The 19,566-nt window shown below is 39.8% G+C and overlaps 1 protein-coding gene across 2 annotated transcripts in view; it reads left to right on the plus strand.

Annotated features, from left to right (window-relative positions):
• exp (expansion) overlaps positions 1-19,566 on the plus strand; it is a 374,884-nt gene that overhangs the window by 264,570 nt on the left and 90,748 nt on the right. For both annotated transcript variants that reach the window (XM_067152795.2, XM_067152794.2), the window contains exon 7: positions 16,267-16,499. In XM_067152795.2, the coding sequence (XP_067008896.2) occupies positions 16,267-16,499 (233 nt within the window). The remainder of the gene's footprint in view (positions 1-16,266; positions 16,500-19,566) is intronic.

A 19,566-nucleotide genomic window follows, 5' to 3' on the forward strand; every position in this document is an offset into this window, starting at 1 on the left:
CTTTACGTCCCCGGGATTGCTGGTTCGATTGAGTCACCTAGAGCCTTAGCCTGTTGGTAATCTCGCCCTCCAGAGTATTTCTTGAAGGTCCACTGGCTTGTTCAAGTCACCTAGAGCTTTAACCTTCAGGTAACCTCGTCCTCAAGAGAATTTCCTGCAGGTTCACTGGCTTGTTCAAGTCTCCTAGAGCCTTAACCTGTAGGTAACCTCGTCCTCAAGAGTATTTCTTGAAGGTACACTGACTTGTTCAAGTCAACTAGAGCCTTAGCCTATAGGTAACCTCTTCCTCAAGAGAATTTCCTGAAGGTCCACTGGCTAGTTCAAGTCATCTAGAGCCTTAGCCTGCAGGTAACCTCGTCCTCAAGAGTATTTCTTGTAAGTCCACTGGCCTCTTCAAGTCATATGGAGCCTTAGCCTACAGGTAACCTTGCCCTCAAGAGTATTTCTTGAAGGTCCACTGGCTTATTCAAGTCACCTAGAGCTTTAACCTGTAGGTAACCTCGTCCTCAAGAGTATTTCTTGAAGGTACACTGACTTGTTCAAGTCAACTAGAGCCTTAGCCTACAGGTAACCTCTTCCTCAAGAGAATTTCCTGAAGCTCCACTGGCTAGTTCAAGTCATCTAGAGCCTTAGCCTACAGGTAACTTAGTCCTCAAGAGTATTTCTTGAAGGTCCACTGGCTTATTCAAGTCACCTAGAGCTTTAACCTGCAGGTAACCTCGTCCTCAAGAGAATTTCCTGCAGGTCCAGTGGCTTGTTCAAGTCTCCTAGAGCCTTAACCTGTAGGTAACCTCGTCCTCAAGAGAATTTCCTGAATGTCCACTGGCTTGTTCAAGACCCTAGAGCCTTAACATGCAGGTAACCTCATCCTCAAAAAGTATTTCTTGTAAGTCCACTGGCTTGTTCAAGTCATCTAGAGCCTTAACATCCTCAAGATACTACATATAGGTTCACTGGCTCGTTCAAGTAACTTAGCCTACAGGTAACCTCTTCCTCCAGAGTATTTCTTGAAGGTACACTGACTTGTTCAAGTCAACTAGAGCCTTAGCCTACAGGTAACCTCTTCATCAAGAGAATTTCCTGAAGGTCCACTGGCTAGTTCAAGTCATCTAGAGCCTTAGCCTGCAAGTAACCTCGTCCTCAAGAGTATTTCTTGTAGGTCCACTGGCTTGTTCAAGTCACCTAGAGCCTTTGCCTGCAAGTAACATCTTCCTCCAGAGTATTTCTGTAGGTCCACTGGCTTGTTCAAGTTGCCTTAGCCGGTAGGTACCATCTTACTCCAGAGTATTTCTTGAAGGTCCACTGGCTTGTTCAAGTCACCTAGAGCCTTAACCGGCAGGTATCCTTGTCTTTGAGAGTATTTCCTGAAGGTCTACTGGCTTGTTCAAGTCACCTAGAGCCTCAACCTGCAGGTGTCCTCGTCTTCAAGAGTATTTCCTGAAGGTCCACTGGCTTGTTCAAGTCACCTAGAGCCTTAGCCTGCAGGTAACCTCGTCCTCAAGAGAATTTCTTGAAGGTCCACTGGCTTGTTCAAGTCACCTAGAGCCTGCAGGTAACATCTTCCTCCAGAGTTTTTCTTGTAAGTCCACTGGCTTGTTTGAGTCATCTAGAGCCTTAGCCTGTTGGTAATCGCGACCTCCTGAGTACTTCTTTAAGGTCCACTGGCTTGTTCAAGTCACCTAGTGCCTTAGCCTGCAGGGTAACCTCATCCTCCAGAATATTTCTTATAAGTCCACTGGCTTGTTCATGTCACCTAGAGCCTTTGCCTGCAGGTAACATCTTCCTCCAGAGTATTTCTTGTAGGTCCTCTGGCTTGTTCAAGTCACCTAGAGACTTAGCCTTGAGGTAACATCTTCCTCCAGAGTATTTCTTGAAGGTCCACTGGCTTGTTCAAGTCACCTAGAGCCTTAGCCTGTTGGTAATACCGTCCTCCAGAGTATTTCTTGAAAGTCCACTGGCCTCTTCAAGTCATATGGAGCCTTAGCCTACAGGTAACCTTGCCCTCAAGATTATTTCCTGAAGGTCCACTGGCTTGTTCAAGTCACCTAGAGCCTCAACCTGCAGGTATCCTCATCTTCAAGAGTATTTCCTGAAGGTCCACTGGCTTGTTCAAGTCACCTAGAGCCTTAGCCTGTTGGTAATCTTGACCTCCAGAGTACTTCTTTAAGGTCCACTGGCTTGTTCAAGTCACCTAGAGTATTTCTTATAGGACCCCTGCCTCCATCGTGCAATTCAATTTTGAAATTAAAAGCTGAAAGTATTCATAATCCTCTACCTGTCTTACCCTACATTCTACTTTATTTTGCATTATATTTCTTAAATAAATGACCTGGGATAGTACATTGTGCTAAAGTGAACGTGGAAATAAGAGGAGCGTTGCATTTCTTCACTTATTCTGCAAGAATTTTTTGTGGCAGATGCGTTATTTATGATAATTTCCCTGCAAGGAGAAAAATTAGCTTTATTTGGACGTTAGCCTCACAACATGAGACTTGTGGAAATAAATATTTACCAGATATTGTAATAGGCATTGAATCATGGCTGAGAAATGATATAGTGGGTGCAGAACTTTCTCACGGAAATGGAGTGTGTATCATAGAGATAGGATAGAAATGTTGGGAGCGGGAGTATTCATTCTGGTGAAGAAGAATTTGTAAGCTACGAAAAAGTTAAAGATGAGAAACATGAAATTCTAGGTGTAGGTTAAGGCTAATTTCTAAAGATAATATGCAACTTGATGTCTTAGGAGAGTACAGTCCGGGAAAGGGTAGCGCTGACACGGATTCAGAATTATTATCAGCTATGTGGGAAATGACCTGGAAAGGAATGTGAATGTAGTGGGAGATCTGAATTTACCAAATTTCACTTGGGAAGGAAATGCAAATGACAGAAATCATGACCAACAAATGGCAAATAAGCTAATATTGGAAGGACAGCTAATTCAGAAATTGATGGAACCAACTAGAGAGAAAAATATCCTGGACGTGGTGCTGATAGACCCAGATGAGCTCTATAGAAACACCGAAGTAATAGACGGTATTAGTGATCATGAAGCTGTTTTTGTCGTAGTTAAAAATAAATGTGATAGAAAGGAAAGTTTTAAAAGTAGGACTATTAGGCAGTACCATATGGCTGATAAAGCTGGTATGAGGCAGTTTTTGAAAAGTAATTAAGATCAGTAGAAAATGGTAAATAAGAATGTAAACAGACTGTGGGATGGGTTTAAAGAAATTGTTGAGGAATGTGAAAACAGGTTTGTAACTTTAAAGGTGGTAAGGAATGTTAAAGACCCACCTTATTATAATAGAGAAATAAAGAGACTAAGAAGGAGGTGCAGATTGGAAAGAAACAGAAATGGCTGTGGAAGTAAGGAGAAATTGAAGGAACTTACTAGAAAATTGAATCTAGCAAAGAAGTCAGCTAAACATGATAGCAAGCATAATTGGCAGTCATACAAATTTTAGTGAAAAATGGAAGGGTATGTGTAGGTACTTAGGCAGAAAAAGGTTCCAAGGACATTCCAGGAATAATTAATGAACAAGGGGAGTGTGTATGTGAGGATCTTCAAAAGGCAGAAGTATTCAGTCAGCAGTATGTAAAGATTGTTGGTTACAAGGAAAATGTCCAGATAGAGGAGGAGACTAATGCTAAATAAGTATTAAAATTGACATAAGAATGATATTTACAGTAAGATCCAAAGTTGAAAACTAGAAAAGTGAACTGATCAGATTTCTGGGGATATACTAAAGACAGTGGATTGGGATATAGTACCATATCTGAAGTACTTATTTGATTATTGTTTGGTCGGAGGAGCTATACCAGATGAATGGAGAGTTGCTATAGTAGCCCCTGTGTATAAAGGAAAGGGTGATAGACATAAAGTTGAAAATTACAGGCCAGTAAGTTTGACATGCATTGCATGTAAGCTTTGGGAAGGCATTCTTTCTGATTATATTAGACATGTTTGCAAAATTAATAACTGGTTAGATAGAAGGCAGTTCGGTTTTAGGAAAGGTTATTCCACTGAAGCTGAACTTGTAGGATTCCAATTGACCTGTCTAAAGCATTTGATAGGGTAGATCATAGTAGACTACTGGCAAAAATGAGTGCAATTGGACTAGACAAAGGAGTGACTGAATGGTTTGCTATATTTCTAGAAAATAGATCTCAGAGAATTAGAGTAGGTGAAGCTTTATCTGACCATGTAATAATTAAGAGGGGAATTCCTCAGTGCAGTATTTTTTGACCTTTATGTTTTCTTATATATATAAATATATTTGAGTAAAGGAGTGGAATCAGAGGTAAGGCTTTTTGCAGATGATGTTATTCTGTATAAAGTAATAAACAAGTTACAAGATTGTGAGCACCTGCAGGGTGACCTCGATAGTGTTGTGAGATGGACACCAGGCAGTGGTATGTTGATAAACACGGTGCGTAGAGGCGCGTGGCTGTGAGCTTGCATCCGGGAAATAGTAGGTTCGAATCCCACTATCGGCAGCCCTGAAGATGGCTTCCCGTGGTTTCCCATTTTCACACCAGGCAAATGCTGGGGCTGTACCTTAATTAAGGCCACGGCTGCTTCCTTCCAACTCCTAGGCCTTTCCTATCCCATCATCGCCATAAGACATATCTGTGTCGGTGCGACGTAAAGCCCCTAGCAAAAAAAAAAAAAACCCACGGTCAAAAGTAATGTTGTGAGTTTCACAAAGAGGAAATGTCCTCTCAGTTTTAATTACTGCGTTGATGGGATATAAGTTACTTTTGGGGATCATTGTAAGTATCTGGGTGTTAATATAAGGAAAGATCTTCATTGGGATAATCATGTAAATGGGATTGTAAATAAAGGATACAGTTCTCTGCACATAGTTATGAGGGTGTTTAGGGGTTGTAGCAAGGATGTAAAGGAGAGGGCTATAAATCTCTGATAAGACCCCAACTAGAGTATGGTTCCAGTGTATGGGACCCTCACCAGGATTCGATGGTTCAAGAACTTGAAAAAATCCAAAGGAAAGCAGCTCGATTTGTTCTGGGTGATTTTGCTACAAAAGAGTAGCGTTACAAAAATGTTGCAAAGTTTGGGCTGGGAAGAATTAGGAGAAAGGAGACGAGCTGCTCGACTCAATCAATCAATCAATCAATCAATCAATCAATCAATCAATCAATACCGATCTGCATTTAGGGCAGTCGCCCAGGTGGCAGATTCCCTATCTGTTGCTTTCCTAGCCTTTTCCGAAATGATTTCAAAGAAATTGGAAATTTATTGAACATCTCCCTTGGTAAGTTATTCCAATCCCTAACTCCCCTTCCTATAAATGAATATTTGCCCCAGTTTGTCCTCTTGAATTCCAACTTTATCTTCATATTGTGATCTTTCCTACTTTTATAGACGCCATTCAAACCTATTCATCTACTAATGTCATTCCACGCCATCTCTCCGCTGACAGCTCGGAACATACCACTTAGTCGAGCAGCTCTTCTTCTTTCTCTCAATTCTTCCCAACCCAAACATTGCAACATTTTTGTAACGCTACTCTTTTGTCGGAAATCACCCAGAACAAATCGAGCTGCTTTTCTTTGGATTTTTTCCAGTTCTTGAATCAGGTAATCCTGGTGAGGGTCCCATACACTGGAACCATACTCTAGTTGGGGTCTTACCAGAGACTTATATGCACTCTCCTTTACATCCTTACTACAACCCCTAAACACCCTCATAACCATGTGCAGAGATCGGTACCCTTTATTTACAATCCCATTTATGTGATTACCCCAGTGAAGATCTTTCCTTATATTAACACCTAGACACTTACAATGATCCCCAAAAGGAACTTTCACCCCATCAACGCAGTAATTAAAACTGAGAGGACTTTTCCTATTTGAAAAACTCACAACCTGACTTTTAGCCCCGTTTATCAACATACCATTGCCTGCTGTCCATTTCACAATATTTTCGAGGTCACGTTGCAGTTGCTCACATTCTTGTAACTTATTTATCACTCTATAGAGAATAACATCATCCGCAAAAAACCTTACCTCCGATTCCACTCCTTTACTCATATCATTTATATATATAAGAAAACATAAAGGTCCGATAACACTGCCCTGAGGAACTCCCCTCTCAACTATTACAGGGTCAGACAAAGCTTCACCTACTCTAACTCTCTGAGATCTATTTTCTAGAAATATAGCAACCCATTCAGTCACTCTTTTATCTAGTCCAATTGCACTCATTTTTGCCAGTAGTCTCCCATGATCCACCCTATCAAATGCTTTAGACATGTCAATCGCGATACAGTCCATTTGACCTCCAGAATCCAAGATATCTGCTATATCTTGCTGGAATCCTACAAGCTGAGCTTCAGTGGAATAACCTTTCCTAAAACCGAATTGCCTTCTATCGAACCAGTTATTAATTTCACAAACATGTCTAATATAATCAGAAAGAATGCCTTCCCAAAGCTTACATACAATGCATGTCAAACTTACTGGCCTGTAATTTTCAGCTTTATGTCTATCACCCTTTCCTTTATACACAGGGGCTACTATAGCAACTCTCCATTCATCTGGTATAGCTCCTTCGGCCAAACAATAATCAAATAAGTACTTCAGATATGGTACTATATCCCAACCCATTGTCTTTAGTATATCCCCAGAAATCTGATCAATTCCAGCCGCTTTTCTAGTTTTCAACTTTTGTATCTTATTGTAAATGTCATTGTTATCATACGTAAATTTTATTACTTCTTTGGCCTTAATCTCTTCCTCTATCTCGACATTATCCTTGTAACCAACAATCTTTACATACTGCTGACTGAATACTTCTGCCTTTTGAAGATCCTCACATACACACTCCCCTTGTTCATTAATTATTCCTGGAATGTCCTTCTTGGAACCTGTTCCTGCCTTAAAATACCTGTACATACCCTTCCATTTTTCACTAAAATTTGTATGACTGCCAATTATGCTTGCCATCATGTTATCCTTAGCTGCCTTCTTTGCTAGATTCAATTTTCTAGTAAGTTCCTTCAATTTCTCCTTACTTCCACAGCCATTTCTAACTCTATTTCTTTCCAGTCTGCACCTCCTTCTTAGTCTCTTTATTTCTCTATTGTAATAAGGTGGGTCTTTACCATTCCTTACCACCCTTAAAGGTACAAACCTGTTTTCGCATTCCTCAACAATTTCTTTAAACCCATCCCAGAGTCTGTTTACATTTTTATTTACCGTTTTCCACAGATCATAGTTACTTTTTAGAAACTGCCTCATACCTGCTTTATCACCCATATGGTACTGCCTAACAGTCCTACTTTTAAGACCTTCCTTTCTATCACATTTATTTTTAACTACCACAAAAACAGCTTCATGATCACTAATACCATCTATTACTTCAGTTTCCCTATAGAGCTCATCTGGTTTTATCAGCACCAGATCCAAAATATTTTTCCCTCTGGTTGGTTCCGTCACTTTCTGAATCAGCTGTCCTTCCCATATTAACTTATTTGCCATTTGTTGGTCATGCTTCCTGTCATTCGCATTTCCTTCCCAATTGACATCTGGCAAATTCAGATCTCCCGCTACAATCACATTTCTTTCCATGTCGTTTCCCACATAGCTGACTATCCTATCAAATAATTCCGAATCCGCATCAGTGCTACCCTTTCCCGATCTGTACACTCCAAATATATCAAGTTGCCTATTATCTTTAGAAATGAGCCTTACACCTAGAATTTCATGTGTCTCATCTTTAACTTTTTCGTAGCTTACAAATTCTTCTTTCACCAGAATGAAAACTGCCCCTCCCACCTTTCCTATCCTATCTCTACGATACACACTCCAGTGCCGTGAGAAAATTTCTGCATCCATTATATCATTTCTCAGCCATGATTCAACTCCTATTAGAATATCTGGTAAATATATATCTATTAAATTACTTAATTCTATTCCTTTCTTTACAATACTTCTACAGTTCAACACTAACAATTTTATGTCATCCCTACTTGATTTCCAGTTCCCTGTTCCCTTATCACCGCTGAGTGGTATTTTCTGAGCTGTCAGTGGAGAGATGGCGTGGAATGACATTAGTAGACCAATAAGTTTGAGTGGTGTCTTTAAAAGTAGGAAAGATCACAATATGAAGATAAAGTTGGAATTCAAGAGGACAAATGGGGGCAAATATTCATTTATAGGAAGGGGAGTTAGGAATGTTCAATAAATTTCCAATGTCATTGATATATTTTAAGAAAAGGCTAGGAAAACAACAGATAGGGAATCTGCCACCTGGGCGACTGCCCTAAATGCAGATCAGGATTGATTGATTGATTGATTGCTTGATTGATTGATTGACTGACTGACTGACTGACTGATTGCTTGATTGATTGATTGATTGATTGATTGATTGATTGATTGATTGATTGATTGATTGATTGATTGATTGATTGATTGATTGATTGATTGATTGATTGATTGATTGATTGATTGATTGATTGATTGATTGATTGAAGACTACAAGATCAGGAACACGATAACTACGTTCCCTTCAGCTTCACTGAGACGCCAGAAATTTGCCATTCAAAGCAGGTATTTAATATCTCAGTGAATTCACAGAATGAGATGTCCAGTGTTTTACTGTCGTCATCAGGTAAGTATCCAAAGAAAAAGCTCTGGATGTATCGGTGGTGAATGCTCACCGTGTCTGACCTAGCCTAACGCCGCGTCAGGTATGTGTCGTAAAGTTCAGTGTTACCAACCGTGGACACAACTTAACATATTGAATCTTCCTTCTTCAGTATTTGCCATACATCGACATTATCGAGAATTAGAGGATACTTTATGCAACAAATGTTCGGATGAAATTTCTGTAACCTGTGGCGCTCTGACACGCCTCTACTGAAAACTATTTTAAACCTCGTATCACGGGAGTTTCATGCTGATCAAAAATTTTCCTTGCGAATCAGCGGCTCCTTTGTAAGTTATTTTCCGATCAACAATCCCAGTCTTAAAGAGGCTCCGAAATGAGACGCGAAAGCTAATTGTAGGGAGTTGGTATTTACTTACACGTTAGTGAGAGCGATACGCAGCACGTAAGTTCTTTACCGACTGCCCCCTTCTTCTAAAGTCGATTACCTCCAATGTTAGGCCCCTTTAAACAACAAGCATGATTCGTCATGGTTTTCAAAACTTAAGAAGTCAGTGCGGAAAACGGCCGTTCAGATGATAATATTAATAATAATAATAATAATAATAATAATAATAATAATAATAATATAATTTTATTTATTTATTTTGAATTTTATGGCCTTCTTTGGACCACTTTAGTCAATGATACAATGGATTTTTCGATTTTCTCTCAGCCCAGTACTTCTTCATTCTCTTGGATCTTGATTTTCTCTCCTCGTTTGGAATAATAATTCCCATGGTTTGTCTGTTGATCTTGGTCTGTAGTCTGGTGTCCATGTTTTGAGTGTCTTGATTCTGTGGGTCTTGTTTTTTATCCTCGACTGTGATTTGTAGTTCCTTCATATCTTCCTTGATTTCTGTAATCCACTAAATACTACTCTTACTGTTCCTCATGTTTTCCATTTGCGTGTGTTCTAATTAGGTAACCAAAGAATGAGATTCGTTTTTGTCTGATAGTGATCATTACTGTTTCTTTAGAAGCTAGTCTCCAGTAGGCCTATCTATTTTCTTGGAAGTTTTTGTTCTGATTCTTCTTGCTTCTATTTTGTGTATCCTGTCTATTGCTGCAGTGAGCGCATGTTATTTCTAGCTGTATCAATGTTTTATAATGCTTTAAGATTGTGGTTATTGAGAGGTCTTTTCTGTTGGTTGACATATTGATCTTTGGTTAATTTGTTTATGCCATGTCTGCTTTTCGTTAAGGTTGTATGTTATAATTTCACCTAAGTATTAAAATTTGTCTACGATTTTGATTTCCCGTTCTCCTACTAAGGAGATGTTGAGGCCAAATTTTTGTGCTATTTCCTGTAGTGATTTAATTCTTCTCGAGTTTCCTGAATATTGTTATATAGGAGAGCAAGGTCATCAGGAAATTCCAGACAATTTAAGGTTATGCTGTCTTTCTTTTTGCTATTGGCTTTACGTCGGACCGAACAGATAGGTCTTATGGCGACGATGTTGCCCCATATAGCCAGCCACTCAGGCGTGTCCGGTCCTAACCCTCTATGAAAAATTCGAACTTTCACCGCTATTTCAGATTTTGGGAACATATACTTCGATAAACAGACATTGTATGGTGGGTGAAGCTATCTACTGAATAATGGGCAACAGTTGATTTAAAGCAGATCCTAATTTGTTCAAAATAAGCACACAAATAGTAAGGCAAATTAAACATCCCTGGATTCAATAACTGCAAAACTCATTGCGTATATGAACGTCCAAAGTCCTTTATATAATTAACACGAATATTCCCATTTACACTCGTGGATTTAAATTCTTTAATGTTGAGGCAAAACCAAAACTGTGCTTGTATGTTATTTCTCGTTGAATGGCGCGAGTAGCTAAATTTCATGCCCACAAAACATTGTGGTGAAATCCTATCCGACCTCTACGTAAATATTTAAGGGATGACTAACACTAACTCTAAAGCTTGGTAAAATGAATCGCACTAACTAATTTCTTATGCACAAACAATATTATCAAATCACTTATATCATCCCTCACGTGGATTTCAATTTACCACGGACACACATTGTTTACAACATAAATTAAACACATGACGCACTCACAACACCTGTAAACATAATGTCAGTCTCACATACAAACATTCAGCTATGAACACTGTTCGCCTGTCAGTCATACCAACGATGACTATCCCTGAAATGAACCTAGTATATGTCCTTCCCAGGTCACTTACCGAAACCACTAACTCATTAAATAAAACTGTGGGTGATGACATGACAATCCTTGGGGTACCGACCACACTAGCCCTGGCGGAATCACACCCGCTCCCTGATCTCTATACCTCGAGGAATCACACTTCTCAATCTTACTATTACCTTCCCAAGACCTGTCTGATTCCACATGACTATCGTGTCATTACAATGAAAGCTCTATCCACGTTTAGTTAGACAATTCTATGAATACGAAGACCTGTAAATATGAACTCTTCCTACGACAACCGGAATTATTCCTTAAATTTACGTCTGAGTACTTGGTTCATTCCTAGATGCTGAATTTTAACACTTATCAACACTCATTTGACGACCGAACATTTCACTGATTTCATTTAACACTTTGAAATTTCTCGGTGATTCTACTCTTGATTACGATCGAAGAACTGACAACATGCATGTAACAATCACTTTCATCCTCTAGCACACACACACATCCGTGCATGTCCTCATTCATTTCACAGCATGCATACTACTAGATTACACTCGGCCTGACATTATATTTGAGGCTTGTCTGCGCGTTTATTAAGAAAGGAAAACTATCACTGAATGAAATGTAATTATCCACATTGATTTGACCCTTAATTACATTTTATTTCCAAATGACATGCATTCTTACGTTAAGTTCCCACACAAAACAAGATGAAATGAGATGAAATGGGTCGATTCATTTACCAATTCTAGCTTTTATTCTTACGTTACTGGCGATTGCCTCTTTAGAAATACAAAATTCCACAAATTAAAACTACTATTTACACATCCCTCTAAATATCTACGTAAAGTGCTACATAATTAAAATGGTATGTTTGCTACTCAGCCTTCAGGTCACTCCTTGCTTCGGATCGGACGGCCCCATCCTGTTTAAGCCATCATTGTAGTGGGCGTAGGATGTCCAGATCTCAGTTCCGTCTTCCCTGTGGTCCAGCTGCTATTCTCCATTGTCGCGCCCTCGTCCTGGATAGGTTGCACCTGAGGCTGCGTCTCCGAAATATCTCGTGCAATGATGTGTCGTCGGTAGCCTAGTGACACTATAAACTTACGGTCACCTTATGAGCTATATGTAACTGAGCTCCTGAGTTTGTGTGGCTACTATAGCATCCTACAATTTGTACTGGTATTAAATTTAGGTGCTAACATTGTCTATCTCTCCCTCTGCTCACAGTTCGTTCGCGCCGCGGTCGCCCGATTAACACTGTTCTGTGTTTCCGGGACACGATTTGGACCTCGACGTCGGTCACGCACACGTTTGTCACAATAGCCTTCCACCGTCGCGCATGTTCCGATGGACTCGACTGTAAAATGAAAACTCTGATTAAGAATAACTGTTTCTCTGATTATTATTTTCTTATAAGTTCAGATAACTGCGTTTCCCGGGCTTGAGATTCAGTGTGCCTAAACAACTCTCTGACACGAGGTAAAGTGACATCTAAATATTAACACAATGTAACAGCGTCTCAATGCATCTCTCTGTAAATACGAACGCCACCAGTCAATAGGTAGAGTGTACCAGTGAGACGTCCAAAGTAACACGAACTCGTTTGCCGATTCACAAGTACAAGAGTCTGACAATCTGCGAACGAGAAATAAACTGTTCGACGAATGATGCTAAGACCGATAGTACTAAGAATTCTGATGTCGATAAGACTACAACTGCGATTACGATACCACTAAGGATTAAAGAGTGCCTTTCCATGTCCTGCGCGGCTAAATTTATCAACTCGGTTTCCTCCCTCCAGTATATTCTTCGTTTTGGTTTCTCTTGGCCTCAACCAATCCTACAGGGATAATTTACATGACGCTTTTCCTCAGCTGGTCATTTGTGACTACTTGCACTGACCTCGATTCTTCCCTGTTCCTGCGGGCTAGGGTTAGACTTTCTACTATTGTTCGAGCTTGGTCATATTTTCTGGGCCTCCAATCTGTATTTTTGACGTTAGTTCAGATCTGTTGTGAATGTATCACTTGGCTCAATTGCGTTCCTTTTCAATTATTTTTTTATGACACTTCCGTCACACTACTTTTAACCGTGAAGCTGGATATCGAGTGTATTGTTTCCTCCTGTTCCCCCAACTTTCTTGTTGTTCTTCCCGGTCAGTCCTCGGCAGAATTTAGGGCAGGGTTGGCACTTGCACGTCAACCTGGGCTCTTTCTCTGTTCGCTGTATAAAATTTATTTCCTTGTCCATTCTTTATAGAATAAATATAACTGAAGCCAAGGTACGCTTTCAATGAGCTCGTGTTGAAAACGGGCGCAGCTGTGATAGGAAAGGTCTAGGAGTTGGAAGGAAGCGGCCGTGGCCTTAATTAACGTACAGCCCCAGCATTGGCCTTGTGTGAAAATGGGAAACTACGGAAGACCATCTTCAGGGCTGCTGACAGTGGGATTCGAACCCACTGTCTCCCGGATGCAAGCTCACAGCCGCGAGCCTCTAACCGTACGGCCAACTCGCCCGGTAGTTATGCTGTCTTTTGATCTTCCAGTTAATAATAATAATAATAATAATAATAATAATAATAATAATAATAATAATAATAATAATAATAATAATAAAGATTTCAAGTCGCACTCCGATGATATTTACCACGGATACGGAACGTGTAGTAGAAATAGTCTGGTGTTAGTCTCACACTGTGTTTGCGATTTACAGCATTTTGCGGTAAAGTCTTGTGTCACTTGTACCCGACACCCTGTGTAATTGATAAAAAAAAACGGACAGTCAACAAGACTGAAGGTAACGTCTTCATTCAGCTTGGAGAAGTTTCATCTCCCACATTTACAAACAGTGGCTGTCCACGCCCACGAAAAGCTGAGTAGGCATCAGTCGAAGCATGACAACCTTGTGGAGGAGGAAGTTCATGTCTCGCCAGACAGGACCTTAGCTCAACAACGATCCAACCCACAGCCAGACCACTTCATAAGGGCATATGACTGCAGACCAGTCGCCCACACATCCTCAAGACAGCATTGTACTATCTGTCTATCTTCCGCTCCCAAACTTCACATAAACAATAGAATTAGCGCTGGCAGAAAGTCGCTCACCTATTCCCGACAGTCGAGAACTACCACGCTGATGGTGTCATGGGGTATGTTTGAGTGGATTATCCCGAGCGCCATATTATTTTTAACAATTCAGGTTGAACACACGTGCTTATGATTTTATTCTTTGTCTAAGCTACAAAACAATAAAATAATGTTTATTACACTTCACTCCTCCAGCATTTCCTCGCTGATTTTGAGGGCAGAGTGCAGCGGATGGCATATCTTCATTCAAAACTGTCCGACTTCCAGGAGGAGCAGCTCGCAGTTTCTTAATACACCAGTTTAGTGAATGGAAAAGAAACCCAGCAAAGCGAATACTTAGACTTTCAGATCAAGTTAAAAGAAACAAGCTTGAATCTCAAACTACTAGTACATGACATGCGTCGATCAAAATTCGAACGACAACTCCACGCTTACAGCCCGTCGCATAGCGGAGTGGAATGACAGAGTGTAGAGCTGTTGCCTCTCATGTGTGTTCTATTGTCTAGAACTACTATCGGAAGGAAGAGAAAGAGGAGTTGACCACCGCCACCCAGGTTTGCTTACTCCTGTGTGAGTGTGATAGCGAGGAGCGTAGCGGAAGCTGCAAAGTCGACAAATTGAGAGGCTCTGCTGATCCAATTTGGAGGGGAAGGAAAGGTATGGCCAAATGAAAGGCAAGTCCGACGAAGGGCTCCGCCGGTGGTGACGGAAGAAAACAGGAGCAGACCAAGAGAGGGGTCCGATATTGCGACGAGGCTGCTGAAGAAGAGATGGAGTTACGGTATAGTATAGATCAGGGCCTCTCAAACGCCCAAACTCTCACGCGTGCAGAGCGAGGTGCATAGGCTCTGTGCACTGTGCATCGGTACGCTTCGCCTCAACTCGGCTTGACTCGGATGGTGTAGTGTGCTGAGAGCGACGAAGCGTTTGATGGTAGACGACGTGTTTATCAGTGAAATAGATAAGCGCACGACTACAACATAATAATGGAGCAACCTGTTTCGAAGAAAGCAAAGACTTCCGAAAGTCCATTTCAATCGAACTGGGAACTTTCGTATTTTTTGTTTGTTTGTTTGTTTGTCGTGACGATAACGCCAAATGCTTAATTTGTGGGACGATAATTACGTGCGTAAGAAAATCGTCTATTGAAAGACACTACAACAGACTACATTCGGAAAATTATTGTGAAATCATAGGAGACGTCAGAGAGAAAGAATTAAGGAAGTTGAAACAGCTTGAAGAAGAGCATTCTATATCCACAAATGAGGTTTGTTCCAGTACTGTAGCATTTTCATTTTGGTTACAGGTTCTGCATTTTTTAAAAATTATGTTTACATTCCTCTCAAACATGTATGTATATTTCTAATTCACTTTTTTAATTTTTGTAATAACACTGGTAACCTTGTCCCATACAACTGAGCGTCTCCGCTCACCACACGTAAACATTTCGCAGTGGGGGAGAAACAGCAGTGAAGGTGAGGAACGCGGAGACAGGCCGAACGGGGAGACAGGTGTAGGGAGAGAGGAGTGGGGGGTCTGCACTCTGGTCAACCAAGCGAAGTCGTCTTTTGCACCGTGCACAGTGCATGCACCACGCGCATGCACCCTGAGAGGCCCTGGTATAGATTGTAACAGAAGCCAGGTTACGAACCTGCGAACTGTGGATAAATAAGTACAGAACAGAGAAAGAAATGAAGAGAAATAAACACAGATAGATAGAAAGAAAGAAAGAAAGAAAGAAAGAAAGAAAAAATATAAAAAGACAAGGCAGACTGAAGAAGAGGCGAGGGAAGGGAAGAGAGAGAGAGAGACGGTCACAAAGAAAGTAAATAAGAATGAATGAATCGATCAAAATAATTTGAAACAATGACAGGCTCAAGAAACATAGCAATAAATGCGAAATGAAATGAAAAACGTGATTGACTAACTTATTGACTGATTGATTGAATGAAACATAAATAAGAATATGTAAATGAGGGGAAAAGGAAACACAGATATCGAAAGGAAGAAATGTTCTCAAAAGAACAATGTGAAAGAAAGGAAAAGGAGAGTAAGAAGAATGAAAACAGCAAGTAAGGAAATATAGGCAAAAAGACAGAAAGGAATCACCTGATTCGCTGCGATTATTACTCATTCAGTTACTAGACACCTGGTGACATTGCAGCCTGTAATTTACAACCTTTTAAGTGGAGGTGAGATAAATAAGGCCTATTCCAGTTGTACAGTTGGTAGACGGTCAATATGCATACCTTTTATCTACCCATAAAATATGTTATGCTTAATTTAATTTCAAAAATAATAGTTTCCATATGATTATGATGAATGAGTTTTGTTTCAGTGAAGAGGCCTCTGGACATCAGAAATCGTCCCCGAATCCCAATACCCGATGAAGATCCGTACAGCGTGGCTGGAAGTGGTAATTCCTCAGGCAGTTCGGGCGTGGGGACGGGTATGGTGGCGACTACGAGGGAACAGCTACTACAACAACAACAACAGCTACTGCAGCGCCGCAGCGACAAGCCGCCGAAACTCCCTCCTCGAGACAACAACTACCCCCATGACATTCCCAAGGTAAGTAATTGCACTACTTCCGTATAACCTTAAGGGAACCGTTTAGTCTTCCAGGATTACTACGGCATCGTGCTCCTTTATATGTCTTTTGCTCTAGACTGGTTTAAGTTTCCTGCCTCCTGTGTGTTTTGTTTCAAAAGAATGTCGGTAGGAACGTTGGAGCGCTCTGCGTATGCTAGAAGTACAGTGCAGTGTTACTCTCACGACTCAGCACTTCAGGAGGAAGATGTTTCGCTTGAGATACGAGGAGGAAAGAATAACTGGCACAGTTACTGCTAAAGTGTAGGAACTGTGATTTTATTCAATAAGCACGAAAACATCACCGTTAGTAAATGCTATGTGAGACTAGGGAAGGGACAAAAGGGTGTCGATGCTGTATTTTACACACACACACACACACACACACACACACACACACACACACACACACACACACACACACACACACACACACACACCTTCACTACTGTCATTGAATCTGATGTTAAATAAAGCTACTTAGAACTCAGTAAAGAGGACATTAGAATAGGCAGTTACTATCAAAGTACGTTCAAGAAATATTTATGTTGCGTTTGATGGAACGTCACAGCGTCAGGCGTTCGTTGGACTCGGAAAGACTTGAACTGCTCTCAAAATATTGCAACATACAGTCGAAAAAGCAACGGAAACTGTGAGATTCCAGCGGCAGTGTAGACGTCACTGGACTTTCCAGTGGTCTGAATCTTCAATAGGTGTATGAAACTACGAGATTCCAGTGGCAGCATTGTGGTAACTGGACCTTCCATCGGTGCGAATCTTCAATAGGTGTATGAAACTCTGAGATTCCAGGAGCAGCATGGAGGTAACTGGAACTTCCATCGGTCATAATCTTCAATAGGTGTATGAAACAATGAGATTCCATTGGCAGTATGGAGGTAACTAGACCTTTCATCGGTCCCAATCTTCAATAGGTGTATGAAACTACGAGATTCCAGTGGCAGCACTGAGGTAACTCGACCTTCCATCGGTCCTAATCTTCAACAGGTGTATGGAATTATGAGATTCCAGGGGCAGTATGGAGGTAACAGGACCTTCCATCGATCCTAATCTTCAATAGGTGTATGAAACTATGAGATTCCAGTAGCAGCATTGAGGTAACTGGACCTTCCTTTAGTCCTAATCTTTAATAGGTCTATGAAACTATGAGATTCCAGTGGCAGTGCAACGCGACCCCGAGATGACAAAGAATGACGTTACGCAAAACAAGGCCATAGGGTAGCGTCCGTAACAATGATAGAAGGACAAAACAATAATACTGTACAATACAGCACGCATGACGTAAGTGGAAGCAAGAAACTGCGCTGAAAACCCATCCCATAAAAAAGGTCTGAGATCTCTAGGAAACACTGAGCCAAACATCAAAAAATAACACCAGTTTTCTTAAAAACAACTCTAATTAATATCAAGGAATGGATAACATTACAGATAAATAAAATTTAAAGACCTTTAAATTGTTTTGTAAAATAAGGAACATTTTGAAATATGAGTAAACAGAGCACTAATAATATAAATAAAATCTTGCAAAATTAATAAGTGGATGAATGAAATTAAAATAAATATAGTAATTTAAATAAATCTACTCTATTAACAAATAAAAATGGTGCACCATTACCTAACTTTGACATAACAAGGTTTGACAATTCATTAATTTAATACAAATTTTATGAGGAATGAAACGTAGGATGAATAACCGAGAGTGGCTTTTGACAATCCCCACTGAAGTAATCATACACCCGAAATATGGACGGAAGCATAGTTCATTAAATCATCACACGAAAATGACGTCCCAAAAATATTTAACACACAACCAGCCCAAGATTTTTAAAAATCAGACACAAATAATTAAAACATAAATCCCACATAAAAACCAATGCATAACAAATCAATTAAATTAATATTCATAGTCAGTGAAATAGAGAACAAGGCAGGGCAGGAAACTCAATGCGTCAACATACACCAAGAGTCAAACATGATCTCTTGTCAAGACCAAAACAATTAATCATAACATAGCGACGCCACGCAAGAACAAGAAGAAATTCCAAGATTAAAACAGCAATGACACACTTACGTAACTGGGCAAGGCAGAGATAAGATAATACAACAATGTGAAGGAAAGATAAGGATAGTGAACGTTAGATACCTTCCACCAAGGACTGTTCAAAAACCCCAACAAAATAATATAGTTTTTAAAAGAACTACCACTTTAGAATATTACATTATTAAATATAATCTAGAAATAAATCAAATTAATATGAATTATAAATAAATGAATTTAAAAATTTTAAAATTATTTACATATGGAAAGTAATATTTGTGGTTGACATAAAATTTTAAATAAATGAATGTTTTAAAATAAGGGTAAATAAGAACTTATCAAACGTGAACTAATGAATAGTATTGATAATCAAACCACATAAACGTAACAAATTTTACAAATAATTACCAAAATGAATTTAACATTTATGAAAATTTTTGATTATAATAATATATAAATAAGAGAGGAAAACTGTGACAAATAGTGATTACACAGCGCATAGATCAACACACGGTCATTACGGAGTCGAAACCAATGTAATTAACATCAATTAATCCAGAATGGAATGACAGAAAGAAAACTAGCACCAACACCGGGCAAGGATTACCAAGCAATAAGTCGCAATAAATTTAAATATCAATAACACACACACCAAGGAAGTAATACAAGCACATAATCCAAACGAGCAGAATAAAATATATATGAGGGGTAAAATAAAATTTGGAAAAGCCAAAAGAATTTCACAGTTACAAGTCAACAATAGGCATATCATTTACGTAGTACAAACATTGCGCCCAAACGGCGTACAGAAAAGAGAATGGAAAATCTCACCACAAGAAGCACACAAAATAAATTAAACGACAAAATAAGTAATATTGCATGACCAGAAGAAATATCATAAAATGAATACTGTACTTACATCCGTAGCGAGATATCCAAGGTAACATACCGGTATCGACCTTTGCACTGGTAACACCCAAAAAGGAAAATTTA

Source organism: Anabrus simplex, chromosome 8 (genome assembly GCF_040414725.1).
Source record: "Anabrus simplex isolate iqAnaSimp1 chromosome 8, ASM4041472v1, whole genome shotgun sequence".
Taxonomy (NCBI): Eukaryota; Metazoa; Arthropoda; class Insecta; order Orthoptera; family Tettigoniidae; genus Anabrus; species Anabrus simplex.